Source organism: Sporobolomyces salmoneus (assembly GCF_050403485.1).
Source record: "Sporobolomyces salmoneus JCM6883 DNA, S_salmoneus_JCM6883_v1_ctg15, whole genome shotgun sequence".
Classification (NCBI taxonomy): domain Eukaryota; kingdom Fungi; phylum Basidiomycota; class Microbotryomycetes; order Sporidiobolales; family Sporidiobolaceae; genus Sporobolomyces; species Sporobolomyces salmoneus.
Genome location: NW_027481148.1, coordinates 310,982 through 337,603, shown reverse-complemented (window position 1 = coordinate 337,603; position 26,622 = coordinate 310,982). Strand labels below are relative to the sequence as shown.

The window sequence follows — 26,622 nt, the reverse complement described above, 5'->3', positions numbered from 1 at the left end:
AGATGCAGCTTAGCGCAGGCAACCTAACCTGACACTATTCTCTGAATCCAATCTAAGCTCTGTTCGACAATTCCTTCGCTTCGATTGATTTCCTGACGCGATAGCTTGCTTCACGATCGAGAGCTGACGGGCATCGAGTCAAGTCGCGCTCAGGGACTTCCGATCGACCTGTTCATTCTCGCTACGCTGAGCACTTTTCTGCTTCTGCTTTGGTTCACGTCGACGAGGTTGCTCTGTATAGTTAGACGAGACCCAACTTCTCCGTCCTCATCGCGAATGAGATCAAGCTGTTGTTGAAATTGATTCCCTCGCAGCTATAGAAAGCTCGTTCTTGAGCGAGAAAAAGCTTCATTCCTCTCCGACGACGGTCAGCCGAACTTTGACCTCATCGACATAGCGCACGAAAGTCTCACCTGATTGGTCCCCCTACCGTACATTCCGCTAGCCTCGCTCCTCGGAAATTTTGATCTCAACCGCTCAGAATGTTTACTGATCCTCATCTCGACTCGTATTCTCCCTAGCTCTCTCACCTTCACCTTCACCCACTCCAGCACCACATACGATGAAGCTCGTTCCGATCCTCGCAATCTTCCTCTCAACCTCGACGAGTGTCGTTTACGCCCAACTCGTCTCCATGCGAGCGACGATCCCCGGTTCTTTGCACCAAGTACGTCTCCTCCCTGTTTATACCTCATACCCGTTACTGACTCTTTCGCTTGTAGTGCGAAGAAACAACGCTCTTCCTCTTCGAGACTCAAAACTCTCGTCCCATCACTATCGCCCTTCTCCCCTGTTCCCGTTCCCCTACCTCAAAGAACGAGATGACGTTACAAGAAGCGATCGCCTTGGGTCCTTTACAGGTATTGAACGGGATCGAAACGCCCGATACGGTGGCTTACGACTGGAGAGTTTCGATTGCTTCGGGAGAGAAATTCGAGGTTTGTCTTCCTCCCACTCCCTCTCCTTCTCCCTCGCTTCCTTCGCGAGACCCCGTACTGATGAAGACGATGAGCGTGTGAAGACATGGGGTTTCCTGCCAGATGGTCAAGGGAAAAACCTCAACTTGCCACGAACGGTAATGACGAGTTTACCAGGGGACGAAACTACCTGTAAACCTGCTACTTCATCATCTTCGAAACCAGGTGGTGGGATCAATAAAGCTACGTGAGTCGTACCTTCTCCTCGAGAGTCTTTCTTCGAAGGTGAGTGGAACTGACCAAAGGGTTCGACTGAGTAGAACGGGAGTTATTTTCGTCGGGAAAGCACCCCCTCCATTCCACGCGAATACGACAGATAGCGCTGTAGTTGTCGTTGGTGCTCCTTTACAAACTGCTGTGAACGCAGTCGCAGCAAAGTGAGTTTCTTTCAAACTTCCCAAGCTCAAAATCCAAAAGTCGCTGACGATCATCGCTTGAAACCCAGTTCGACTACTTCCTCCCCAGCATCTCCCGACACTCCCCTCTCCCCCGCCTCCGCTTCAGCCTCCGCATCGACCTCGTCTTCATCAGCACCGTCCTCAGTCGACGCAGAAGCACAAAACGCTTCAGAATCGAAAGCTCCCTCAACGAACTCGGCGAGCGGTCAAGTCGTTCTGAAATGGCTCGTTGGAGGATTAGGAGTCGTTGCTGTTTCCTTGTTGGTACTATAGACCCTTTTGATGTTCAGCTCGATCCTTTCATTTTGTGTAGATATCTTCTGTCTAGTTCTGCTGTTTGATCTTAATCTTATCCCATATCTTTCCTGTTGTCCCCCTCACACAGCGCTACTGCGAAGACGAAAGAACACAGCGAGAGAGAACACCACAAGCAGACTCCCGCGTGCCATAGAATCGAGAAAAACTGAGAGTACGCTCTTCTAGAGAAAGAAGAGAAAGATTTGCTTGTCACTGCTTTTTACTAAAGAGAGAGAGAAAGAAGAACGACGAAAAAGGAATAGTGGAGAAGCGAGTAGAAACGAAGTAGAGGAAGATTGATTTGGAAAAGAATAATGCAATTTGTTTCGAGAGAGAAAAGCGAGAGAGAATCCTATTGGTGACATGGGTGAGAGGACGAAAGGACACAAAAAGGAGAAAGGGGTATAGACTCGAAAAGCTCTAGGGTTGCGAGTGAAAGAGAGGAAAGGAATGAAATAGGGGTTTTGAAAGGCGAAAACGAAAGAGTAGAAGAGGGGAGATATCGTCTAGAGAGAGGATAAAACGGAGAAGTGTCTGTGAGGTGTACCGAGCTGTCAGACAACGATAAAAGCGTCAGTGACGGACTTGACTCCCTTCAACAACATGGGGGAGAGACTCACGGAAGAGGGAGATCTAGTATTCCTCCTCTTCCCAATTAATCCATTCCCCATACATATTCGGTCTCTCGCCTCTCACAAACGCCTCAAAAGTCCTCTTCAATACCGTAGCCCAACTCAAATCCCTCTCATCTTCCTCAACTTCTTCATTCGTCCAATCCAAATCTCTGAAATCTCTCGGATCGTCCCCCCAATTATAACTACTCTTCGTCGTTTTCCCCCCATTACCACCAGTCGGAGCCGCATGATTATCTCGTCCAGTGATTCCAGCACCGTCGTTAGAGGGTTTCGTGGGAGAAGGACCGGAAGAACCAGAGGAGGAAAGAGCGGCGTGAGGTAAGTGTCGATTCGGATCTGATTTCAGTTTCGCTGCTAGGTCGAGTCCTCGGGCGAGTCGTTCTCCAGGTGCAAATCGAGGTCCTAGATCGGGGAAATTTCGGGAAGGATCGAAAGGTTTCCACCTGAATCAAATCATTTTCATTCGTTAGCTTGTCGCCTCTTCCACGTAGAGAAGACGAGAAAGAAGAGAGAGAGACACTAACCAGAAGTTGTGGAAGTGATACGAGAAAGCACCTTTGAAGAATCCATCGAATCCAGTAGCGACGGCATCGGCAGATTGTTCTTTCGGAGTTTCAAAGAAATCTTCGAATCGTTTGAAATAAGGTTGAGGGGGTCGATCTCGTTGATAGTATTCACTGTGAGTGGTCTCCTTACTTTGTCAGTCTCGCTTCACGCGAATGAGACAGAGTAAGGGAGTGAACTAACGTATTGAGCCAAGCAGGATCGAACAAAGCATCCGGTAACCTCAACAACAAACCCTCTACCTGTGCATCTTTCGTATACCTACTAATCGTCATCGGATGGAAATCCAACCCATTCGCGACCGCCGTCTTGAAGATGAAATTCCCAATCGCCGAATTTCTCGCCATTTTCAACACCGCCGTATTGTACCTCTCTAATCGACTCCAACGGTACGCGAACGCTCCGTGCCAGTTGAACAACTCGGTCCAATCTCGAAGAAGGATCGTATCGGCGTCGAGGTAAACTCCTCCGAATCGATGGGTTAAAACGAATCGAGCCATATCCGAAAGAACTACCGATAATCGATCGTATTCAGTAGCGCTCGAACCAACTCGTTCGAATAGAGCATCTTTCGCTTTCGTTCGTTTTGGAGGATAAACGATGGTCGATTCGTTCGAGGATCGAGTTGCGTTGAGCGAAGATTCTCGTGCTCGAGATAGAGCGGCTTCGGCTGAAGGAGCGAGTCCTTCACCTCCGGTTGCTTCTTCTTCAGCTTCGGCAGCGACGACTTTCGTGTCGATTGGAACACCGTCGATTACTTCGTCGTCTTCATCGAGATCGTCTTGTTCGTTTCGACGTGCGATTTCTTCTTGAGCTTGTTGAGCTGATCCAGCCGACTGAAAAACGAACGAACGAAGCGTGTGAGTGACCTCGTCCCGTGTCGTCGTAGAGAGCAGTGAGAGTGAGTTTGCTTACTCCATATTTTACTCCACCCGAATTGAACAATCTCATTTCCCTCCATCCTTTCATCTCTTCGACTCCATCCAACTGTTCCGTAGTATTCCACAATCTAAACTTGACGCTCTCCTTGAACCTCTTGTGCAACAACGGAGCGCTCCACGGATTCTTCGCGAGGTCTTGTCTCATCCTTCTTTCTGCTCTCGGATCAGGGAAAGAACTCGCCGGTCCTGGATTGATCCAAATCCATAATTGAGGTCGACACAACGTCGGATCCGATTCGAGGGAACCGATACGAGAAGAGAGGGAGAGATGTTGAGTGAAGAGGAAAGAGAGGGCAGCTGAATAAGGTTTATCGGTGAAAGGTCCGGCCCAGAAAATGTGGAATAATCGAGGATGAGCGGGGTCGCAAGCTGGATCGGCGGTAGGGTGGGAAGGGTGAGGAACGAAATGAGGATGTCGATGATGAGATGCTGAAGGACCAGTCGTCAAGGTTAATTGCTGTCGAGTTTGAAGGAGATCGGAAAAGGTCGAAGTTGTAGAATTCATCAAAGAGGTCAAATTCGTTTCTTCCTGTTCGAGTTTTCGTCGAGATAGTTCCGAGACTGAAGAGATAGAGTTCGGATTGGTCGTACTGATGAATGTCGACCTCCAATTATCGTGAATTCCTCTCCTCAACGGAGGTTCCATCCCTCCATTCACCCTCAAAACTTCCAAACAATCCCTTACGTATTTCCCTTCTCCGAAATCGCAATGATCCATCACCTTGTCGAGATCCAACGTCGCTCTCCCATCCGGTCTCGGCGGATAAGGTAATGCTTGTCTCCCACCTTTCAACGGTAAATCCAAATATTTCCTCCCCGGTCCAACTGGAACGATCTCGACTCCATTCGTCCTCAATGGATCATCCGAAGAACCTCCAACGACAATCCCACCCGATCCAGAGTTCCCTTGATTGACTCCTCCTCCAGCTCTGCCTTGATCCCTCAATCTCCTCTCAACTTCTATTCTAACTTCCCTCTCTCTCCTCAAATCCTCCTCTGTTTTCTTCGGTAATCCAGGATTCTCAACCTTGACCAATCCACCATTGACCGTCGAACTCGTTCCTGTCGTTCCTCCTCCTCCTTGAGGGAGATTGAACGAAATCCCTGCCGAACGTTTCGAAGGATAATGACCCGAAGCTAATTCCCACCTCCAAATTCGTTCAATTTCCCCTTGATCCAAAATCAACGTCGAAGGATCTACGAATGGGATTTTCCCTGAATCTCGACCGGCTCGAATCGCTCGTTTCCCAATTTTGAAAGTTGAGGAAATTGAAAAGAAAACGAATAAAATGGTTCCTACGATCGCTAGGAACGCTCTCAATGTCGAATGTCCTCCTCCTCGATCGAAAGCTGAGGAGGAAATCGGTGAAGTAGGAGATAAACTCGAAGTCCTCTTTCCTTTTCCTGTTGATCTCGTTCCTCCTCCTCCTCCTCCTCCTAATATCGGTAATCTCTTCGAAGGATGTAAGAACCTCAATACCGGTACCGTCAATTCCCTCCTCGGTCCATTCGCAATCCCACCTCCCCCTCCACCTCCTCCTGGTAACGGTATTCTCACTCCAACGAACAAATAATCCCCCCATTTCCGGAGAGTTTTGGGAGTAGATTTCGTAGCTCTTTGGTAGGATAAAGCGACTTTTTCAGCTACTGCACTGCTGCTAGAACTGGTACTGGCGGAGAGAGGGTTTGAGGAGGACATTGAGGAAGGGGAGGAAGTGTGAGAGCGAGGTGGGGAATGGTTAGGGGTTGAATGGAAGGAAGGTAGTGGGGAATGAGTCGGCATGACGAGAGAAGGAGAGAGGGGAGAGGAGAGAAGGGGGAAGGTGCGCGAGTTGGAGTTGAAGATGGAGGAGACACGACTTGTATTTGAGGGGGAGAGTGGACGCGGGGTGAGGTCGGTTCAGATAGGATCTCGAATACTAGAATACGGTGAGAATCGGGAGAGTCAGCGCTGACTGGATCAGTGTCGGGGAGACAAAGGAGTTGGAGGTTTGTTTCGATCATCGATCTCATCCTTCCGTTTCCTCCTCAATGAACCGCGCTAGACTCCTCATAGTGCCATCCTGAACACTTGAGATGGACCATCTTGTGCGGACGTACCCGTCTGACGTGTTTGCGGTTGAGGATGAAACCTGATGAACTCACTCGTCGACACCAACTTCGGAGACCTAACTCTTCTGTCTACCGAGCCAGCTGCGCTACGGTCTACTGTGAACTTCCTGCTACTTGCTGCTACTCGAGGTCGATAAGCGTCAAAGTCGCGAGACGAGAAAAGGTGACGGAGAGGGCGGGTAAATTGAAAAGGGAGAGCCAACGGTTTTGGTCTTCGTGAGTCGAGAACTTTTTCGAAAAAGCGCAGTTTTTCGTTGAAGAAGGGATGGACTTCCTCGCCCCAGTCTGCGTCTCTCGCTCAACCTGCCTTGCTCTACGGTCTCGTGATACTCTCCGACACTGTGAAGGCTCGGGTTAATCTGTGTGAGGGCCGAAGAGAGCTTTTGACAATCGTTTTCTTTGTTCTTTGCGTTGCCCGTTCCTCGCAGTGCAGCACCGCAAAACCGGGGATGATGTGCTTTGCAGGTATACTTGATCGGTATCAGATCGACTATTGAGCCTCTGGAAGCGTCAGGGGAAAAAATTGCTCATCCTTCCGTTCGTTCAGCACGATCAATTGCGAAAGTGGAAAGGATATTCGTTACAACATGTGATAGCATAACCGGTTCGTCGAAGAGAGCAAGCGGCGTTCTACGTGAAAGGAGAGTGTCGAGGTCGCTCCAGTCGAGGGGAATGCATGGAGACGAGTCGAAGAGTAGAAAACCCCGTTCCTTTAATTCTCCCTCCATTGATGGTTACACTGCATATTACAGCACCTACTCGTCACCCCATCCTCATCGTCATCAGTCACTCCACTTCACAGAGATCCACGCAGAAAAAGAGAAGGAGAGAGAGAGAGAGAGAGGGAGAACTGACTTGTAGAAAGTAGTTGAAGGTTCATCGGCACTCCTAATTTGGATTTGCATAAAGAATGCTCGTTCACTACCACATTCTTTTGGGCATTCCACTGATCACCATTATCATCCGCGTGCGTGAACCGAATTAAGTTGAAGGAAAAGTGGAAAAGAAGAAGAAAAATTGCCAATTCCCGTCAGCGTGCTATCGCCTATCTCTCTCTCCAGAGTATACAAAGAAAGAGAGAGCTCGACGTACCTTCAGTAGAATCAATATTCTTCCAACTATCCTCTCCACCAAGTACATCATCTACCGCTTTTCTCTTCAAATAAGTCCTTTCCATGTACCTCTTCTGCAATGGATATTCGTAGGGACACGTTTGACATCCGAATTTGTTTCCTGTGGAACCTTCTACGAGACCGAGTTGGTTTGCGCAATAGGGACAACTGAGAGAGCGCAGAGAGAGGAGAGAGAGAGGAGGTTGAAGGATAGGGAAAGAAAGTCAGCTCGGAAAAAGAGATGCGGGTGGGAATCTGGAGAAGGAGAGCAGCTTACAAGATCATGATGGACCAGACTCAGCAACAGAGGGGTCGAGAGACGACGGGGAAACTTCTTTGATCAAGTTGAGCGAAGAGAGGACAAACGACTCGGCTTGTGCTTGAGCTTCGCGGCGGCCTATTCTGAACTGAGAGCGAGTGTACCGCGTTTCTCCTTCGTTCGTTTCAGTCGCAAGGGTGAAGTGGGAGGAAGTAGCGAGAGATTCTTTCGAATTCGCTTCTTTCCCTCCTACCTCACTCAGCTGCGACTCCGAATCTTTGAAAGCAGCTCCAGAGCATTTCAATACCCGCTCTACGAATCTAAGAAATCAGCGAATAGGGCTGTCGTCGCAGCAACTCCGGATACTTCAAGGCTTATCGTTCACTCATCTCCCCTCCTCTACGCAGACCCGACTAAACCAGCCCAGAATCCACCTGACCCTATCTCGATCGATGACTCCCGCCTGCTAACTCGACAGAAGAAAGCTATGCAACCCTCCCCTGCTCCCTCTTTAAATCGTTACTTCTCTCCCTCCTCTCAAGCGTCCCATTCCTCCCCAAACCCCTATCAAGCCCTTCAACACCACCAACCACGTTCACGACAACAAGGTCCTTCCCCCTCCCAACCTCAGGCGGAACAATATCCAATCTCTTCTTCCTCCTCTTCTTCGACTTCGACTTCGACGAACTCGATCATGAATCCTTCGACGTTCTCTCCGAGTGCGAAGGCGTTCGTACCTGGACAAGCTAGACCACCGGTACAACGTGTGCCAGAATTGAACACGCCACAGACGACGACGACGACGACGGAAAACTCGAGAACGACGGAGAAGAGTTTGAATTTAGAGCAAGATTTCCCGTCACTCTCTTCGGCGACTGTCTCGGAAGGATCGAATATGGGGAAGAAAGGGAAGAATAAGGAATCAACCGGAGGAGGAGGAGGAGGGACTGTCGGTACTTCAGGAGCTTCGAATTCCGCGAATCCTCCAAATCAATCCATTTCCTCGACCTCGACTTCCACGCCGACTCAGAGTACTCTCAACGACGACGAACAGTCCCCGTCGGACTCAAGTCCTCCATTCATCGATCTCTCGTGTCTAATCTCTCAAGTTGAATCCGTCGTTTCGTCCCTCTCGTCCTTTCAAACATATTCAAATGCTCAAGCACTCTCGGCTCTAGAGAAAGAGAAAGGAATTGAGAAAGAGAGAGAGGTATGGGAGAAGGAGAAGAAGGATTTGAGGGAGGAATTGGAGAGACTTGAAGTGAAGGTACGGTTACATGGGGACAATCAAAAGAAGGGTACGACTGCGAACGGGAACGGGAAGGGAAAAGGAAAACAAGAAGAAGATGTCGAGGAGAATGGATTCCTGAAGAAGATTCATCGAGGAATTCAAGTTGATTTCCTGCCCCCTCGTCCCTCTCGTCCCACTTCCTCACTCCCCTCGAGTTCCCTCGCCTCTACCTCCAAGTCCCTCTCCGTCGACTCCTCAGAGCCCACCTTAATCCCCAAAACTATCTCTGATTATCAACTCCTCGTCTCTTCCCTCGAAACGCGTCTCTCCTTATCCGAAACCTCAAACCTAGCGTTAGATCATCGAATCGCTCAAATCTTGCAAGAGAAAGAGAGTTCTTGGTCTGAACAAAGGGAGGTGTTGATGAGGAAGGGAGAGATGGAGAAGAGGGAATTGGAGAAACGATTGGAACAGGCTTTGAAAAAAGTTGAGGGATTGGAGAAGGAGAGACCGGCCGCCGTGTTGAGGATTGGAGGTGAGTTACCCGTTCCACTTCCTCCTTATTCATTGAGGAGGGAACTGATGAAGATTGGTGGAAACACAAAGGTGGACCGAACAAATCGACGACAATTTCGAGACCCACTCAACAACCCCCTCGCGCTTCTTCCTCCCCGACGACGCCCGACCCTCAACTAATCGAACTCACTTCCCGAATCGCCTCGCTCGAATCCGAACTCTCCGAAACTCGACACCGACTCTCTCAATCCGAACTCGAACTCGAAGAATATTCAACTCGTACCGATTCCCTCATCTCGGACCAGCAATCCTCTATCGCAATTCTCACCAAGGAGAAATCGAAACTCCTCGAATCTTACCAACAATCCGAGAAAGAGATTGCGTTGATGAAGAAGAAATCTGAGGAATTAACAATTACTCATCAATCCCAAATCGCTATTCGGAAGAAATCTTCGGATGAAGCGAGAAACGAGTTATTGAGGATGAAAGACAAGTATCAGGAATTGGAGAAGAAATTGAAAAAGGAAGGAGAGATTACGCACTTGATGAAAAGTGTGAAGGAACAGGTAGAGAAAGCGAATGAGGGGGAGATCGAAGGGTTCAAGAAGACGATGGAGGACTTGAGGGAGGATGCGAAGAAGAAATCGAGATTACATCAGGACGAGTCAGTTTTTACCTTTTTCTTTCTCTCCGCCTTGTTTCTCTCGTCAAGGACTGATCCTCAGTTTGTGATCGTTACGATGTGGTAGAATCTCGGACCTCGAATTGGTTCACGCGGAAAATTTGGGCGCGCTCGAATCCCAATTGCGAGATCAAACGGAACATCATTTACAAGAAATCGAAGGATTGAAAAAGACTCACGAGTCAGAAATGGACAAGTTGTATAACAAGATCGAGTGGATGCAGGAATACGTGAGTAGTTTCTCATCATCTCTGTCTTCTTCGAGTCCTGTGGGAAGCTGATCTTTGGGATGTCGGTTTGAGAAACGACAGAGCGAGGTGTTGAAAGCTGTACGTCCACCTCCTCCTTCTTGCTTCATTCTATCGAGGGATCTACTTAGCTGATCCTTAAGCGATCGTTCCCCAGGCTGCAGGACCCGAGTTCACTTCCACAAAGACGAAGAAGAAACCCTAGTTCTTCTCTCCCTCTCTCCCTCTCTCTCTCTCGTTCGTTCGAAGACGAACTTTCCCAACTGTGCCTTCCCACCACTATTGAGCCTTGATTACCTTGTAGCGCCTCTGTAGGTCTTGGAATGGAAACGAGGGGACAGAAATAATCGAATACTCGCTCGCTTTACGAAACTCTTCGACGGAAAGACAACTTTTTTTTGGATTTCTCTTCGCCTTTGGGGCAGTGTCGATCGCGCCCTGTTCTGAATAGTTCCAATTTCCTCCTTTCTCCGTCTAGTCGTCCTATCCCCTGCTCATTTCTCGGAATTTTGTTTCACCTCGTGTTTTCTCTCTCTTTGTCGTTCTCCCTTGCCTTCTTCGCAACCCTGGATTCTCGCAATAGACTCAATACTCCTGTGTTTACTTGCACGTTCATCCGCTGTCGTCTTCTTCTTCATCCGTACTCTGCTCCGACTCTGTTTCAGATTCCGTCTCAGTCTCACTCTCCTCACTTTCACTTTCCCCTCCCTTCCTCGCCCTCTTCTCTTTCCGTCTCTTCCTCCTCCTCAACAACTCCTTCTCGAGTCCCCCCAATCCCGGCGCCTCGCCCAGACCCGTCGGCTTCTGCGTCGAGATCGTCGATGAGCTCGATATCCGTCCCCCTGCCCCTCCTTGTCGCAGCTTGTTCATCCTCTCCTCCCATCCCTCTACTTTCTCCTCGTTCCTCCGACTCTCTCGTGACTCGAGGTTCAGTTCATCCCGTATCCGTTGCAACAGATCTCCTTCTTCTCCCTCCAACTCCAACTCGAAACTGAGCGAAACTCCTTCGCCAAAGCTGGTTGAGGCCGTGGGGCGGGGTTTCATGAATTCCACCTCGATCCCACTCAAGTTATCCAGTGCTGAATCCGTCAAAGTCGGTAGCATCTCCTTCTCCCTCCCCTTCGCGGTGAGAGGTACCTGTAGTGGGGAGGAACTCGAACTCGAACTAGTTTCGAGAGCTTTCAAGAACCTTTCGACCTATTCCCTCCACCGTACACCCAGTACAATACATCCCATCAGTGACCCGTCTTGGAAGCGTAGAGTGAGAGTGAGAGAGAGGTGAAGACTAACGGCTTCATCATCATTCGTTTGAATCGGTACTGACTTCTCTCGCTCTTTTTCCGTTGGAGGTTCGAGGGCTCGAAGTCTTGCTTCGAGATCTACTGGGGGAGCTCTGAAAGGCGAGGGAGGGGTCAGGGAGAGGGGTTCGATCGGATGAGCCGAGATGAGGGGAACTCACTGAGTCGGAGGAGGTTTGCTAGAGGTAGAGGGAACGGAAGAGGGAGAGCGGAGAGCTGCGAGACGAGCGGCGAGATCGGGAGAGAGGGAATTAGTTTCGATTGGAGGAGATCGCATTTGAAGAGATGCAGGAAGAAAAGAACGAGAGACTTTTGAGTTTCGCAACCCGCGACTCGTGGTGTGCACGAGTTCTAGCTAGCACGACGGCGAGAGACAGGAGAGAAATACAATCAGACGAGTGAATTGCGTCAACAGGCTTCGAGGGAAGACCGAATAAGTTAGAAAGAGATTTATTAACGACAACAAAATCAAAACGATAGATACGAAACGACCAACAACCAACCACGTAGAGACGAAGAGAAAGGGGTATCGTTCGAACGAAAAAGGTATATCTTGTGCTCAAGACCCATCATCACCACAAACAGGAGGGCGCACGCCTCAATGCTGAGAACCTGCAGTACTACTCGCCCTACTCCACCGTTTCTCCCGCGTCGTTCCATCTCCTCCTCTCATCGATGACGAGCTCGAAGCGAACTGTTGATGACCATGACCGTGACTACTTTGATTGTTGTGTCGGAAGATCGAAGAAGTAGCTGAAGGAGGAGGAAGCGGGATTGAGGAGTTGCGGAAAACTAAAATTGTTCCAGTTTCAGCTGCAAGCGACGCCGAAGACTATCAGCTCCACGTAGTCAGTGAAAAGATCGTCAGAAGGCGAGACTTACCATCCGCAACGACGATAATCATATCTTCCGCCGCCTTTCCCCCTCCTCCCTTTCGATCCCTCTCACTCTTCTCGCTCATAGCTCCCGCACTTGACCTCGTATTCGAATACGGCATCGGATCTAATCCCGGATAGTTCTCCCCATTCGAAAAGATCGGATCTCCCGATTTCGCTAAATGACTTCTCGTTGTCGTCGGAGCAAACACGGCAGCCGTCACGATATGAGCTGACACTACATCGTCCGATATGTCGATCACATCAGTCCTTGTCAGGGAGAAAGGTGTGAGGACCGAACGACGTACTCGAAAAGGATTCGAATCCAGTTCCTTCGGTTCGTTTCTTGACGATTTCGAAATCTCCATGTTCGGTTCTTTCGATTCCGGAATCCCAGATGTAGACATGACGATCTTCCGAACCGGAGATAACGTATTTCCCATCATCGCTGAAACTTGCTCGAATTTGCGACCTGCGAATCTCGTTCCTAACATCAGTCTCGCTCGAGGTGGAAAGGATGATGAGTGGAACCGAGAGACGCACGAGGTGTTTTCGTGACCCGAGTATTTAGCCTCGACGTATTTCCCTTTAGTATTATATAACCTCATATGAGAATCATTACTCGTCACCAATAATCGATCACACTCTTCCTCCATCATCTCTCTCCTTCTTGTCCCGTCCTCATCATCGTCGTCCGTGTTGAAATCATCCGGATCGTTACGAGCGGTACCGAGTGGGAAAGTAACAAGTGAAGTGATTTTCTTCCCTTTCTGATCTTTACGTTTCGAGGATTTCGCGGTGAAAACGTTGTGAAATCGGAACGTTTCGACTTCAAAGAACATCTATGGTCCGGCAAGACAAACTTGGTCTCGAGTCAGTCCGACAGCAGCAGAGAAAGGATCGAGAACAAATCGTCGAGACGGACACATTGACCAACGAAACTTCCTGCAATCGCGTACTGACCGTCTCGAGTGAACGCGACGGCTGTGATCAGTTCTGGCAACTCGGTCCAAACCTGCACGAAAACTCTTTCGTCAGTCAACTCGCGAGACAGAGAGGGAAGGGAGAAAAAGGATGGAAAGCTCACTTGTACTCGTTTCTCGACAATGTTCCACAATCTCAATTTACAATCCAACGAACCACTCAAGAAGAATCGATCGTCCTTCGGGTGGAACGCTATCGAGGTGACAAAATCGAGATGCTAGAGTCACCTCGTACCGATCGATCAGGTTCTCCGTCAGCGGGAGAGAGATGATCGAGCGGGACAAGGCGTACCTCAAATGAGCAGAGACATTCGTCCCTATCGATATGCCATAACCTCACAGTCTTGTCCATCGAAGATGATAAGAGGAAATCATTCTGCGTGCGCTCAAGAATCGATACATCAGCCCCTGCTCGCCGACAACGCTAGAGAAAGGATGAATCAAGTCGAGGCTCACTTTACTCCAATTCAAATCCAGGACGTCGGAACCATGTCCTTTGTATTCCCTAATCGGTTTCTCTTTGAAAATTGGCATTCCTCCTCCTGCTCCACTTCCTCCAGTTCCCGCGGCGACCGTTCTTTCAATCGACTCTCGTTCTTCTCGTGTCAAAAGGACTTCCCAAACTGTACGTCAAGAAGACTTCCCATCAGCGCTAACTCACTTTCGTTAGAGAGAGAGAGAGTCAAGATGGGAGCCAGTTTTGACGAACCTCGAACGATCCCGTCTCGACCTCCAACCGCTAACCATTTCCCATTATTCGACCACTTCACGGCCCAAACCGCTCGACTTTGTTTCCCGTTTCTTTCTTTTGCCCCTGTACTTCCACTCGTCGTCGTGCTTGGATTCGTCGTTAACGGTGGTCGATCCCCTTCTACGTAGCCAGCGTGAACGGAGTGGTCGTCGGTCGAGGTATGTATGGAAGAAGTCTCTGTCAAGTCGGGTTCGGCGGGAGAGGAAGGGGAAAGGAGGTGCAATTCTTGAGCGAGGAAAAGCTTGTTGAAATCTTTTCGCGATTTTCCTTTCGTCCTTACCTGTGTTCGTCGACCTTTTCCCATCAGCTCTGTGTCCTCATCTTCCATTCGGAAAAGAGAAGCAGAAGTAGATAGAAAGAATCCGAGCTCACTTTCGGATGTCGAACTTTCCCCGTTCCTCCTCCTCCTCCCGCTTCATTCATCGTAAACCCACTCGAACTCGCCGCCGACACTGGCGGAGGCGTCCCCTCATACTCTCTATCCCTCTGATATTCCCTCCCTTTCCTACTCTTCTTCCCACTCATCATCGAAGAACTCCTCATTAACCCATTCCCACCTCTCTCCATTCCGCTCTTACTCGGGTCCACTCCTCCTCCAAAGCCCATACTCGAAGTCGAGGTCGACCCAGACGTAGAGAGGGATCCTTTCTTTTCCTTCTTGAACCTCGAGAAGAAGGATCGTTTCGATTTAGTTGAAGTCATCGAAACCGACCGATCATTCCCTCCTCCTCCTCCTCCTAATCGTGAAGCCGTAGAGAGGTTCGAAGGTAAACCGTTCCCAATCATCGATACCGATCTCGGCGTTTTCGTCGAACCCGAAGAAGTCGGTTGATCCTTGATGGTCGATTGAGAATCCTCCCTCCCCCTTTCTACTGCTCCTTTCCCTACCCCTTGTAGTTCCGGGAAATCCATCTCCGTAGGACTTTCACTCCTCACTCTTCCGAGAACGCCTCCGTCCCCTTCGCCTTGTTGAATGAAGTTCCGAGAGGTTGATTTCCCTTTCTCTCCCATTTCTTCGACGAGCCTCAGGGCTTCTCGCTCGGAATCTTGTCGTCTGATCGCTTGAAGCGTCAAGGGATGGACTGTGGATTCTTTCGAGGCTTGTTTGAAGGCGATTGAGGGAGCTCGATGAAGCTTGGGAGGTTTTGTCGTTGAAGTCGATGTAGATGGAAGTGGAGGGGAAACGAGCGAGGGAGAATGAGTGTCGAGGACGGAAGAGGGTCCAGTTGTAGCTGCATCATCACACGCCTCAGAGAGTGAGCTAAACGACGGAGAGAGAGGAAGAAAGTACGAGCTTACCTTCCTCCAATCTCAGATCCATACTCTGTCTTCCCACTTCTCCACCCCCATTCCCTTCACCTACTGAGTCCGTCATCGGTGAACCTACCTCAAACACCTCTTCCTCACTCTCACTCCCACTCTCCGTCTCGGTTTCACTTTCACTTTCCCCACTTCTACTTTCCTCCTCTTCTTCCCTCTGACTCCTTCGTTCCTGTTTCTCATTCGACCCGTTCCCACTAGAGATCTTGATAAGTTTCACACCACCTCCCATATTCGCAACGTTCGATAACTTGTTCGGAATCGACATTAAACTTGACAATCCGTTCGAAATTGAATCGATTGAATTCGTCGCTAAACTCGCAAAGAAACTTTGACTTTGACTCGGAGTTCTCGTCCCAGCTCCTCCTCTTGTCGCTCTGTCCGCTACTGGTGGAGGAGGAGGGGAGGAAGGAGAATCCGTTAGAGAAAGGGAGCCGGGTAATCTAGGTGAAGGAACATTCGACGGAGCGGGCTGAGGCAGTGGTAGTGGTTCTTCTTGTCGAATTACGCGAGGAATAGGTGGAGAGACGGTAGTATATAGTTGTTGGTTTTGATCAGGCGATGAAGGAGAGATCAAGATTCGTGGGAGTCCCATTCCTCCCGTTCCTCCTCCGCTATGCTCTTCCTCTATTGTCGAATTCATGGACCCTCTGTCTTGTAGCGTGTCGAGTTGTGCGTGAATCAGGTGAGGTGAAGGTGAAGAAGTGAACTGTTTCGATCGGGCCTTTGAAGCCGAAGTTTCTCACGCGTCGTCAGTTTCGGAGACAGCAAAAATACTCGTTCTCTACACTGCGAGCGAAACGTCAAGGCGTCGAGATCAATTAGACAAAGGTAAAACCGGAGGTCGACGTCCGAAGCAACTCGAAAAATTCGCACAAACTCTCGCAGTCGAAACTTAAAGGGTTCACAGTCAGAGCCACGAGGTTCTGCGCGATCGCAACGAAGTGTTGTTCCGAGTGGCGGAAAAGGTAGGGCGAGTAGTCAGGAAAGGACGTCGAGAGCGGGCGTGGAGAGGACAACAAGAGGATCGAAAACTGTAAGCTCTCCCAGCGAAAATCGTCTCGCTACGGGGAAGTTCCCGCGTTCATGAGGCTGTCCCAGTCCTGTTCTCGTCCACATTCTCTCGGTGCTCCAACTGTCCCATTCTCCTCCCAGAAGTCAATCAGTCGGAAACCACATTCAGTTGTTGTCATACAAACCGCTCTCTCCTCTTCTTCTATGCCTTAGGTGAACCCTCCGAATCACTCGAGCTACCACCAGTCGTCAACAGTCCCAACCCCATGATTCCTCCCCCAGATTGATCGAAATCCGATTGAACTTGTTTACGTTTTTGTTCGAGTTCGAGAGAAGTTTTCGTTAGGTATTCAGTTTTGATCTTCAAGGCTCGGGAGACCTGGTGGCGTGGAACGAGTTGGAAGTTTGTCAATGATGTTCGGGGAGTGTGGGTCGAGGGCAGGAGTGAAGCGAAGCAAGGGAAAGAGAGAGAGAAATCGAAAATCGAAACCAATTAGCTCAAGGACCCACGCAACAGAGAGAAGGGACAGAAGCGCAGACGTACCTCCTTGGTGTGATGTAAACATTCCAAGTAATCCTCCTTTTGTAAAACGCACTCTTGAGGAGAATCAGCTCCGGCGTAGCATTTTTGGAAATCTATTATCATCAATCGCCAACACCCGAGCGGTTGTCAGTTTCCGAGGTCTTGCGGTACGTTCGAAGAAAGGTCCCCTCTGGATGGCTAGATCGTTCGAGTATGCAGGCGGAGAAGGAGTTGAGAATGGTTCCGAAGATTGTCGAGCTCTTTCTCGATGAGGGTCATCCATCTAGCCTTGTCCAAATCGCCTGATCCACATCTGCATCTCATACCCCGCCTGTCGACCCTCCCCCTGTTGTGGGAGAGAGCGTAATGATCTATCCCGATTCGATTCCATTCCATCTCCTCTTCATCCCGATCAAGCGACGAAGCGGTCTTGCTGTGATCCTGCAGACTCGAGTGTTCCTTGTAAGGCGGGTAGAGAGCAGTCCTTACCTTGCCAGAAAGGGAAACAGCGACTTCGTCCTCCCGTGTAACCGAATCCACTCTAACGTACGAACTAGCCGTCAGTTCCCGGCTGCTCGTGGTCAAGAGCGTAAGGTGTACTCACAGCCATTATATAAGTGTATGAGAAGAGAGTTGGTGTAATGAAGCGAAGCCAAGTTGAGGTTTCCCTCTTCGACATCTCCTGTCTCTCCACCTTTACCCGACTCGCCGACTCGCACCTCTACGAAGCACTCGATACCCATACATACTAGACCCGCGAAGACACACACGGAACAAGGATGAAGTTCACCAGCGGTTCGAGTTCGATCTCTACATTCCTCACTCTTCTCATCGCTTCAATCTCGGTAGCCGTCGTCAATGGACAAGCTACGACTATGGCCGATGAACTGTGAGTGTATATACTCCTCATTGTTACGGGCACAAGCGAGCGTGTTCGATTGTTTTTGAGATAATAATGAGGACCGAAGGGGATCTTGGCGTTCTGGGACCGTCTCTCGAAGGTCTCGCAGAGGGACCATGAGAAGAACAGGAGGATAGGATTACTCGGGAACGCGCAACGGAGGCAGTTAGTGAGGCGGAAAATGAACGCGATTTTCCTTCGTCGAACCACTTCGCAAAACTACATGCACAACATCAGCCTCGAACAACAGACAGGCTACACCTCAACGGTCATACGTTTACTGATCACGATTTCACCCCGTCTTCTGCAGAGGAAACATCATTCTCGCAACAATCGTTACGGACGTCGATGGAGACCCTTCCGAAACGCTACTCGTATCTACCTTGACGCCGGTAGATGAAATCACCGCAACTTCACCGTCAACTCGAACTACGGCCGCTACAACGACGGCCACAACGACCGCTACGACCGCTACCGATCCGGATACGAATGTTGGTGCTCCAGCAGTCGTAGGAGCTCCCGTCAGTCGCTGTACGGACGCAACTTGCGTTCCACCTCCGACGGTCTACACACAAAATGGCGTGGTAATGACCTGGACGGCGACGACTCCTACTACCCCAATTCCAACCTGGACGTCCTCAGGGAATGTTCAACCCGCTTCTGCCTGTTCGTCCACTTTTCTCTTCTTTGTTCCTTTTTTCCCTCCTGCCGTCCTGCTCTCATCCATTCCTTTTCCCTTCCTCTCCTCCTCGGACTGATTCCTGACACACTCTATCGAATTCCAGATATCACGACGATCTCAACTGCGAAAGGTTTGGGAGCGGGATCACTCTCGTGGGGAAGGAATCCGTTCAGGTTCGAACAAGGGGATTGGACCGTGATGGCTTCGGTCGCAGTCGTTGGTGGATTAGTTGGAGCGGTCGCTGTACTCTAGGGTGTTCGAAATAAGGTGAGGCTGGCTTCCAGGAGAAAAATGTGAAAACTCGCTCATCTCACTTTTTCCGTTCTTGCCTTCCAGTCCCCTACTTTGCATTCTTCTCCATACATATCCATCTCTCTCGACGCACCCTCTCATCCTGTACTTTTGTTTTTGTCCGGCTCCCTCTGTCTCATTTGCTCATTCTTCTGTGCTTCACGATCTTCCGGTACACCTCTCGCTTACTGCTTACAATAGACACTCGGTTCCTTTCACTCCCCTTCACTGCTGCTCTTCGTGAGGTGATCCTTGACTTGCGTCCGTACGTGCGAGTGCGCTCTTGCTGTCGACTTCGTTTTTGCCTATCCTGGAAATTTCTAATTCTTCATGGCCGTCTTCGCTCGTCGATCTCGCAAAGAGAAAGCAGGCTTTCGTTCTCTCAACTCGCTACTCAAACATCCGCTTTCTATACGAGGCGTAGTCAATCCGCGCAAAAAGAATCAAGTCGAAAGAAAGTGAATTCCAACAACGACAAAAAAGAGTAACGACGAAGGTGAAATGGGAATGTCCATAAAGTTTGAAGAGACACCGTACCTAAAAGTCCCTTTGAAGCGGGTTTGGCATAGGCATCGGGCAAAATACTGAATAGTTTCGTTCTTCCCTCATTATAAAACGACCGTATGTTTCGACCCCCGAAGGAGCGATATTCTCTCCTCAAAGTCACCTTCAGGCTTTCTCCCAGTCATCCCCTATGAACCCTACGCCCTTTTCCTCGTGCGCACGCGAAGTTCCTCTCCTTCGAAACTTTTCGAGGTTTCTAAAAGAAACGAGAGCGAAGGCAAAGAAGGTGAAGAAACTCGTCCACGCACGAGTAATCGGGGATAGGAGCGGATGAAAAGGAAAAGGCCTAAAGGTTGTGATGAGGAGTGGTTTGTGAAAGTCTACGGACGAAGTCATATGAGGGGGGTTTAGAGACAAGGGAGGGAAGCGTCGAGGCAGAGCGAGCTGGGCGGAGTACAAACTGTGAAAGCCTGGACGAGAATCAGCTAGTTGTCTTGAGAGTGCTGAAAAGAGACGGGCTCACCTTCAAAAGCTAGAAAGATCGATCCTGTCGAGGCGAAAGGGAACAGGTTGATCTCTTCCCGATCGTGGTCCAGAGCTATGGAGCTATCTAATGCATATAGGCAAGGTCGGAGCGAGGAAGTCGATTGTCGAAGGGTATTGGTGAGGAAGAGAGAAGAGCGCTCGTCTTTTTGAGGGCAAGAAAACATTGTTCGTTTTGCACCACGGGTCGAGTGTGTTTTCAAGACTTTCGTGAGCTTTTTCGTTGATCGACTCGCTTTCGTTTCCTCGTCCTCGCCCGACAACTTGAGTACAGCTGACAATCACTCCTAAGAGGGAGCAGCAGAGATCTCCTCCTGAAACCCCGGAAAAATCGTTTCGCAGTTTGAATTTCGTGACAAAGCTCAGGGTGGACCCCATCGCGCTAGTCGTATCTTCCAACGTCTCTCAAACGTTCAACGACGATCTTGACGTCGCCTACTTTGCTTGCTTCGAAGAGCGTCAGATTCTCTCGACTGCTTCTTCCTCTCTCTCGTCCACTTGCCGCGACAATGCAATCTCACTTCCCACGCTTCTCTGCGCTTTCCCTCCTCCTAGTCTCGTCGTTGCTGTTCAGCCTGTTCGGTCTGGCGAATAGTCAAGGAGTAACGACCATCACCGACGGCGGGTAAGCCAAATCTTCGCAACGGCCGTTCTGTTTCAAACTCGAAGCTAACCGTCACTTCGTCTCTCTTTCTGCAGCGGTGAGATCCTGACGACGTCTGTATCACCAAGTGCGTCTCATGATCATTCCAACTTCGATTCGCAATTGATTGAGCTTGAGATTTTGACCCTCTTTCGATTCGTTTTTGCAGCGGTTTACACGACAAACGGAGAAGTCTACACCTTCGTACCCTCGACTCCCGCTACTCCAACTCCATCGATCCGCTCATTCGGTTCCGTCCAAAACTTGCAAGATTGTGAGCTCTTTTCTCACGCGAGTTGCGGACAATCTTTCCAAACTGACTCGGCTTCGTCTCTCGCTCACACGTAGATATGGCCTCGAGGTCCCAAAAAGGTGTAGCAGCATCAGCGCCTCCGGTAACAGCCACGGCCGTAGTAGGAGACGGAGGAGGGAACAAGATGAATCTCGTTCAGGCGAACAAAGCTCTGTCGAGATCGTCGCGAATGTCGCTCGTTGGAATCTCGCTGTCTGTCGCAATAGGAATGTGTTGGATGCAGTGACGAGGACCGACCGGAGATAGAACTGTACATAGAACGATGGAGACGAAATTCGATTTCATGAACGTCGCATCGACTTCCGTTCCGCTCGAGACAATATCGCACCGAGAGATCGAGGAGCACATACGAGACGGGCTACAGTGAGGTAAGTAGCAAATTTGGGGAAGATGAATAGCTCGATTGGGCAGATTGCTGAATGACAAGTGAAAATGAAATACGAAAGAGAGCTGAGAGGAAATTACATAAGCCAGCAGCAAATAGTAAGCTAAACACCAAAGAAGGAGTAGAGAATCAATACATGGAACACGGCATGTGAAGGGCGAGGCGAGCAAGTCGGGGAGAATACATCGAAAATGGACAAGAGAGAACAACCACGATGAAGTGTATACGATGAAGCTGGAATCGAGTCGAGAGGAGCCCTGCTCCCAGACGTGTCTATACCAATAGCCTAATGTGACGTTCTACGGCACCGTCGGGGGTTCCGCTTGATCTTGAAGAGCCCTTTCGATCTCCTTCATGGCTCCTTTCCAACCCATTTGACTTCCTCCTCCCGTCTTCTTGATCGTCGAAGGAACCGTCCCGACTTTCCCATCTGCAACATCTTCGTACTTCTCGATCACTTTCAGTTCACTCTTCGTGAACAGTTCTTCGATCTCGAGAGATTTCTCTGCCACTCGTAGAAGATCCGGCGAAGTCGAGTTCATCGGTCGTGATCGTTTGTTGTCTCCTTCTTGGAGTTGTTGGATCAGTGATGGAGTGACGACTGGAGCGGGTTTACGTTTGGGAGGAGTAAGAGACTGTCTTCGAACGATTCTCGGATCGTTTTCCGCTCCCGAGGATGGAAGAAGAGACGAACGATCGATGGTAGGTCTCGGTGGAAGAGGGAGGGAGAAAGGTCGCTCTCGAGGAGGAGGCGGTCGAGGTGGAGGTGTCGAAGAAGAAGCTGGAGCGAGATTCGAGTTTGAAAGAGGAAGAGGAGGAACTTGACTCGATTGAGGTCTCGGTGGGACCGGTGGTTTGATGCTCTACTCCCTCATCATCAGCATAGGCACTCTGTTCGAGCATAGTAGAGTCGTTACTCACGATTCTCTTTTCGTTCCCGGCGTCAAACCCAGCTCCTCCAACATGTTTGAATCCCGTTGGTTCTCCGATCATCGTTTTCCTCAGCATCGCCCTCTTCTCGCCATCCCTTTCTCTCGTAGCCGGAGAGTAACTCGGTCGTTTCTTGTCGAACCGCAAAGACGGACGCGATTTCAAACGAGGACCTCCTGCGACAGTCGAACGAGTTCGAGTCGAAGCGGACAACTGAGGGAGGACTGAAGGAGAGTAGAAAGGACGAGGGAGATCATCTTCGTGTGCTGTACTCGTGAAGCAATTCAACTACGCAGCAAGAGGTGAGGTCAGCTGAGCTGAATGATCGCGCGGAGAAGTGAGACTAGCTGCTGCTACTCACCATCTCTACCGAGTCTTTCGCTGAGGAAGTGATAGATGAAGAAAGTGATGGCCCTCTTGGAGCGTTTCCTGTCGTTTGTGTTCGCCAGGAGGTGTTTGCAGGAACGCTCGCGAGACGAAAGGAGAGAGTGCTCTTTTCTGGCAGGAGAGTTGGTCTGATCCGAACGAGGTAAGGTCGCGTGTACTGTCGATCTAGTTGTTCGATCCTTCCGGCCGAAGGTAGTTAATGGAGACAGAGAGGAGGAGGAAGAGGAACGGAAAGGGGGCGGTGTTCTCGTTCGGCTCTCTCCTCTTCTCCCCCTCTTTATCGATTCACTAGAACGTTACACACGAACAACGCACCCTCCAGAACAAGCCAGGCGCAAGATCAAAGCCCCTCGACAACGACGCAGGCTCCTCTCCCTCTTCATCTCTTATTTCGGCTTTACGCTCGTCCTGATCACCCGAGGACAAGGATAGTCCCTAGACCGCTCGACAAGGGCTTCAGTAGCTATGGCGATCACGGGTCGGACTTGTCAGCTCCCACAACACTCTCTTTCGACGCGCTCTCGATCTCATCTCTGTCACACCCCTCAAAGCAGCCTCTCTTTCGCCGATTCGGACTCGAGCACGTGCGTCAGAGAAAGAATGGTCTAGATAAGGAGCGTAGCACATGGAAGGGGAACAACCGGCATATCTACGAGGGGGAAATCTGAAAAGGTCTATTCAATCTATCTTTCCCAGGCCAAATGTAGCAACCTAAAGCCGACCGTAGTACATACTGCTTTGGCGAAGACCCATGGGAGCTCTGTAACGACCGAGCGACTTTTGAATAGGGTTGGCGGAGTTGGCGAGTTTTCGAATCTCCTCCAATACATGGACCGGGTCAGTCTGTTTCCGTCCAGAGCTAGGATCAGCTTGAGCACCCAAGGTACGGAGGTCAGGACGGGTTGACTCACATGGGCACTGATGATACCGAAGACATGTCGTCTGAGCTGATGCGAGCAGGTTTCCGACTCCCAATCTTTTCGCTCGATTCGGCGCGCGGCCCTGAGGGCTTCCTCTATCTTGGGCAGAGGCTGTTGGGATGGGATACTTGACTGATTTAGTTCCAGATCGTGTTGATCTGCGGCGATTTCAGCCTCGGTTTGGGTGTAATTGATGTGAAGTTGATAAAACTCAAAGCTTCGAGCGAGGAGTTTACCGATGTAGGGATCGTCGTAGACTTTCTCGACCGATGGCTGCGGAGTAAAAGTCAGCCTACTGGATGAGAGTCAGTTGCATATGAAAGAGAGACGAACGAGCGTTTCCCCTTTTTTCTTGGACACGTCTTTCGTCCAATTACCCAATTCTGCTAACAATTTCTCCCTAGAGTCTTTATCCTTGATCACCAACATCTCTACCCAGTTATTCGTATCCGCCCATCGAACCGCATCGAGCAAGATCGGAATCCAACTCAATTCTCGTCCTCGTTTGCGGGTGAACCGAACGTTGTGCTTCTCGTACGCCGCGACGAGACCTTTGACCGCCTTCTTGATCTCGTAAGCTCCGTGAAGATGGCCGCCCCGTGGCGGCGAAGGAGTAGCCATCGTTAGACAAACGTGGAGAAGGAGAAGCTTGAAAGCCAAAACGTAAAAATCGCGCAAAGATACAAGAACGCACGAAGCTCTTTCTCCCTTCCCCGTACGTCGTCCGCGGCGGATCCTCGTACCGATCCGTATCTCCGCAAATTCGATCGCGAACGGCCATAGGCCTGAGCAGAGGAAAGAAGAAGGGCACTCAGCTCAAAATTCCGTCTCTTGAAGACCGATATCAACTTGCTTTGAGAGCTAGTCAAGAAGAAAGGATGATTTCAGAAGATGAGAGAACGGCAGAACATGCGGCGTAGCGAAGAATGAGGGATGCGAATCTAACATGAGTGTCTATAGTCAACTTTTCCAGCCGCGATGCAACAATCTAGAGATGCCCGTAATACATGCCGCTCTGACGGGGTCCCATCGGAGCTTGACGATGACCGAGGGATGATTGAGCGGGAGCTTTGGCGTTAGCGGCCTTTCGAATGGCTTCAATCGCAAAGGAGGGATCAGTCTGTCTCCGTTGAAAGCTATCAGCTCAAGAGTCTTCGAGCCCTAGACGAATGAACCTACGTGAGCACCAATGATGAAATACATTCCACGCCTCATCTCGTAGGAGGTTTTTTCCGACTCCCAGGCCCACTTCTCGATTTGCCTTGCGTTGTTAAGGTACGACTTGAGCGCAGACACAGCTCGTTCCGATGCAGGAAATTTAAGGATATTGTTGAGATGAATGTCTTCAAGGTTGACTTTAGCTTCTTGTAGCGTGGCGTCGAGGTAAAAGAGGTAGAAGGCGAAACTTCGAGCGATGAGGGGACCGATGTAGCGGTCGCAGTAGACTTCATCGACCGAAGGCTGCAGGGAAACTGGAGGAAGTCAGCTACCAAACGGGGATGAGGTAAAGAGGAGGGAACGAACGATCTGATCCGTGTTTATTGCGTCCAGATCCTCAGCCCATTTAAGCAGTTTCTTCTGGTCAACCGACTTCAACTCCTCCCATCGTACCAGTCCCGCGTGTGAAACTATCTCCGGGAGTAGAGGGATCCAACTGAGATCACGTCGACGTTTGGGCGTCAGTTGAAGTCTGCGCCTCTCGTAGGTGAGCTTGAGGTGTTCAGCCGCTTCCTTGAGCTCTTGAGTGTTTTGAAAGACTTCAGACATTGTCGGGAGAGCGCAAGAGAGAAGAGAGTAGAGAGAAGGGAACCCTCGAAAAGTCCAACGAGGTTTTTGACGAAAAAAGTAAGAAGACGCACGAAGCTCGTTCGACCGTCTCCGGAAATCGACCTCGGTGTGTTCAGGCCTTGATCTGCGTCGCTGATTCTCCGTAAAGGGAAAGAGAACGAGCAGACGAACGCGAACGCGAAAAGAAAACGAGGACTCAACTCAGGAGCAATCGAAACGAACCCACTTTTGACTCCAATGCTCGTTTCAGCTCAACGATTCCTCGTACCACCGAATCCAGTACTTCTCGATAATCCACTGCCTCCGACTCCTCGATCCCAATCATCGTCGTTATCTCTCAAATTCATTCCTCCTGCTCCTCCCCCTCCAAATCCCCAATTCGATCTGTCCCTGGTCCCATATCCACCCACTGCACCATTTCCCCAGGTACGACCAGGTTGACTGGGTCGCAGGAGATGATTCGCCGCTGCTCCCGCTACGATCCCGCTCCAAAATCCAGGTCTCCAACCCTCGTTCGTCCTTTCTCTCGTTGTGTCAGTTGGCTTCGGAGTATAAGGAGGCGGCGGACCTCCTCCTCCTCCTCCTCCTCCTCCTCCGCCAGGTCCTCCTCCTCCTCCGCCAGGTCCTCCTCCACCTCCGCCAGGTCCTCCTCCACCTCCGCCAGGCCAGAAATTCGAGAAAGGTCGACGAGGGGTGGAGAAACGGCGTAGGTTGGGAAAGAGGGAGATTAGGAAGGAACGGAGGAGAGTGAAGAGGGCGAAAGCGAAGAGGAGGTAGAAGAGGAGATCGGAGAAAGCTGTGCAAGCGAGATTGCGAGAACGAGTCAGGGAGAAATGAAGATGAACCGTTCGAGTCAGCTCGAGTTACCAGAACCTCCGAAAAACACGGCAGGAGAAGATCGACTCACACAACTGAGACTTGGAAAAAGACGATCTGTATGATCCCGAATCTTCCTCGAGTGATCTCGAAGCCGGAACTAGACGATAGGTCAACCCGCACGAAGCTTTCAAAACGAACGGATCATCCGGTCCATCTGTGGACGGATTCTCGCTTTGAATCAGTGTCTTATTAGGCCCGATTCGCGCGAGATTACTCACCCCATCCCTCGCATCCGACCTCGAGCTTTCCAAACCTAATCCCCTTCGGTAGTTCCGCTTCGCATTTCCATTCCAATCCACCGACTCCGTCATCCCCGACCTTGACACACTGAACAATCGAGGGCTGATACTGCCGACAGAGCTTGCCTTCGCAGGTCAGTTGAGGAACCGGAGGGTGGCGACGAGACGTCGTTTTTCGGTTCGAATGGAGGGTGAGTGCCGTGAGAGAGGTCACTAGAGATGCGACAATGAGGTCAGCTTGCGGTGTGCCGAAGGAGAGGACATACAGAGAGAGGCGGAGAGATGAAGAGGGAGAAATCACTCGGGATGCGGTTCGAGCGAGTCGAGACCATGACGGCTGATAGACGCTTGCTCAGCTAGTTCAGGGAGCGCCAGAGCGTGGTCGAAGTGAGAGTAGGAGGGAGAGATGCAGAAGCGGAAAGATCAAGAAAGCAACGAGGAGAGGACGTGTCACTCGAGCTGAAGCGCGTGGAACATCTGC

At 50.3% G+C, this 26,622-nt stretch overlaps 12 protein-coding genes across 12 annotated transcripts; 4 read left to right on the top strand and 8 right to left on the bottom strand.

The window, feature by feature from the left end:
- Positions 1–562: 562 nt before the first annotated feature.
- Positions 563–1,648, top strand: JCM6883_001435 (uncharacterized protein; the record flags this gene model as incomplete). Its single annotated transcript, XM_076631288.1, has 5 exons — positions 563–667; positions 723–938; positions 1,022–1,164; positions 1,238–1,354; positions 1,423–1,648. 5 exons carry the CDS (start codon positions 563–565, stop codon positions 1,646–1,648), a joined length of 807 nt encoding a protein of 268 aa, XP_076488867.1.
- A 657-nt stretch (positions 1,649–2,305) lies between these two features.
- On the bottom strand, positions 2,306–5,595 carry JCM6883_001434 (uncharacterized protein; the record flags this gene model as incomplete). The annotated part of the gene is made up of 4 exons (XM_076631287.1): positions 2,306–2,750; positions 2,832–2,984; positions 3,055–3,707; positions 3,787–5,595. The coding sequence occupies 4 exons, from the start codon at positions 5,593–5,595 to the stop codon at positions 2,306–2,308; spliced, it is 3,060 nt and encodes a 1,019-aa protein (XP_076488866.1).
- A 2,187-nt stretch (positions 5,596–7,782) lies between these two features.
- On the top strand, positions 7,783–10,177 carry JCM6883_001433 (uncharacterized protein; the record flags this gene model as incomplete). The annotated part of the gene is made up of 5 exons (XM_076631286.1): positions 7,783–9,061; positions 9,133–9,706; positions 9,792–9,954; positions 10,036–10,053; positions 10,130–10,177. 5 exons carry the CDS (start codon positions 7,783–7,785, stop codon positions 10,175–10,177), a joined length of 2,082 nt encoding a protein of 693 aa, XP_076488865.1.
- A 407-nt stretch (positions 10,178–10,584) lies between these two features.
- On the bottom strand, positions 10,585–11,547 carry JCM6883_001432 (uncharacterized protein; the record flags this gene model as incomplete). Its single annotated transcript, XM_076631285.1, has 3 exons — positions 10,585–11,169; positions 11,263–11,365; positions 11,432–11,547. 3 exons carry the CDS (start codon positions 11,545–11,547, stop codon positions 10,585–10,587), a joined length of 804 nt encoding a protein of 267 aa, XP_076488864.1.
- Positions 11,548–11,868: 321 nt separating this feature from the next.
- JCM6883_001431 (WD40 repeat domain-containing protein) lies at positions 11,869–15,842 on the bottom strand (the record flags this gene model as incomplete). Its single annotated transcript, XM_076631284.1, has 11 exons — positions 11,869–12,083; positions 12,153–12,383; positions 12,454–12,617; positions 12,689–12,987; positions 13,071–13,160; positions 13,233–13,346; positions 13,421–13,504; positions 13,585–13,751; positions 13,838–14,159; positions 14,252–15,111; positions 15,179–15,842. 11 exons carry the CDS (start codon positions 15,840–15,842, stop codon positions 11,869–11,871), a joined length of 3,210 nt encoding a protein of 1,069 aa, XP_076488863.1.
- Positions 15,843–16,415: 573 nt separating this feature from the next.
- Positions 16,416–17,346, bottom strand: JCM6883_001430 (uncharacterized protein; the record flags this gene model as incomplete). The annotated part of the gene is made up of 4 exons (XM_076631283.1): positions 16,416–16,592; positions 16,758–16,849; positions 17,226–17,277; positions 17,341–17,346. The coding sequence occupies 4 exons, from the start codon at positions 17,344–17,346 to the stop codon at positions 16,416–16,418; spliced, it is 327 nt and encodes a 108-aa protein (XP_076488862.1).
- Positions 17,347–17,515: 169 nt separating this feature from the next.
- Positions 17,516–18,571, top strand: JCM6883_001429 (uncharacterized protein; the record flags this gene model as incomplete). Its single annotated transcript, XM_076631282.1, has 3 exons — positions 17,516–17,625; positions 17,948–18,303; positions 18,423–18,571. The coding sequence occupies 3 exons, from the start codon at positions 17,516–17,518 to the stop codon at positions 18,569–18,571; spliced, it is 615 nt and encodes a 204-aa protein (XP_076488861.1).
- A 1,595-nt stretch (positions 18,572–20,166) lies between these two features.
- JCM6883_001428 (uncharacterized protein) lies at positions 20,167–20,839 on the top strand (the record flags this gene model as incomplete). The annotated part of the gene is made up of 4 exons (XM_076631281.1): positions 20,167–20,282; positions 20,357–20,388; positions 20,470–20,574; positions 20,649–20,839. The coding sequence occupies 4 exons, from the start codon at positions 20,167–20,169 to the stop codon at positions 20,837–20,839; spliced, it is 444 nt and encodes a 147-aa protein (XP_076488860.1).
- Positions 20,840–21,297: 458 nt separating this feature from the next.
- JCM6883_001427 (uncharacterized protein) lies at positions 21,298–22,292 on the bottom strand (the record flags this gene model as incomplete). The annotated part of the gene is made up of 3 exons (XM_076631280.1): positions 21,298–21,861; positions 21,920–22,216; positions 22,290–22,292. The coding sequence occupies 3 exons, from the start codon at positions 22,290–22,292 to the stop codon at positions 21,298–21,300; spliced, it is 864 nt and encodes a 287-aa protein (XP_076488859.1).
- Positions 22,293–23,026: 734 nt separating this feature from the next.
- On the bottom strand, positions 23,027–23,856 carry JCM6883_001426 (uncharacterized protein; the record flags this gene model as incomplete). Its single annotated transcript, XM_076631279.1, has 3 exons — positions 23,027–23,158; positions 23,227–23,508; positions 23,569–23,856. 3 exons carry the CDS (start codon positions 23,854–23,856, stop codon positions 23,027–23,029), a joined length of 702 nt encoding a protein of 233 aa, XP_076488858.1.
- Positions 23,857–24,223: 367 nt separating this feature from the next.
- JCM6883_001425 (uncharacterized protein) lies at positions 24,224–25,002 on the bottom strand (the record flags this gene model as incomplete). Its single annotated transcript, XM_076631278.1, has 3 exons — positions 24,224–24,355; positions 24,415–24,696; positions 24,760–25,002. 3 exons carry the CDS (start codon positions 25,000–25,002, stop codon positions 24,224–24,226), a joined length of 657 nt encoding a protein of 218 aa, XP_076488857.1.
- A 272-nt stretch (positions 25,003–25,274) lies between these two features.
- Positions 25,275–26,473, bottom strand: JCM6883_001424 (uncharacterized protein; the record flags this gene model as incomplete). Its single annotated transcript, XM_076631277.1, has 4 exons — positions 25,275–25,819; positions 25,931–26,056; positions 26,121–26,354; positions 26,443–26,473. 4 exons carry the CDS (start codon positions 26,471–26,473, stop codon positions 25,275–25,277), a joined length of 936 nt encoding a protein of 311 aa, XP_076488856.1.
- Positions 26,474–26,622: the final 149 nt, after the last annotated feature.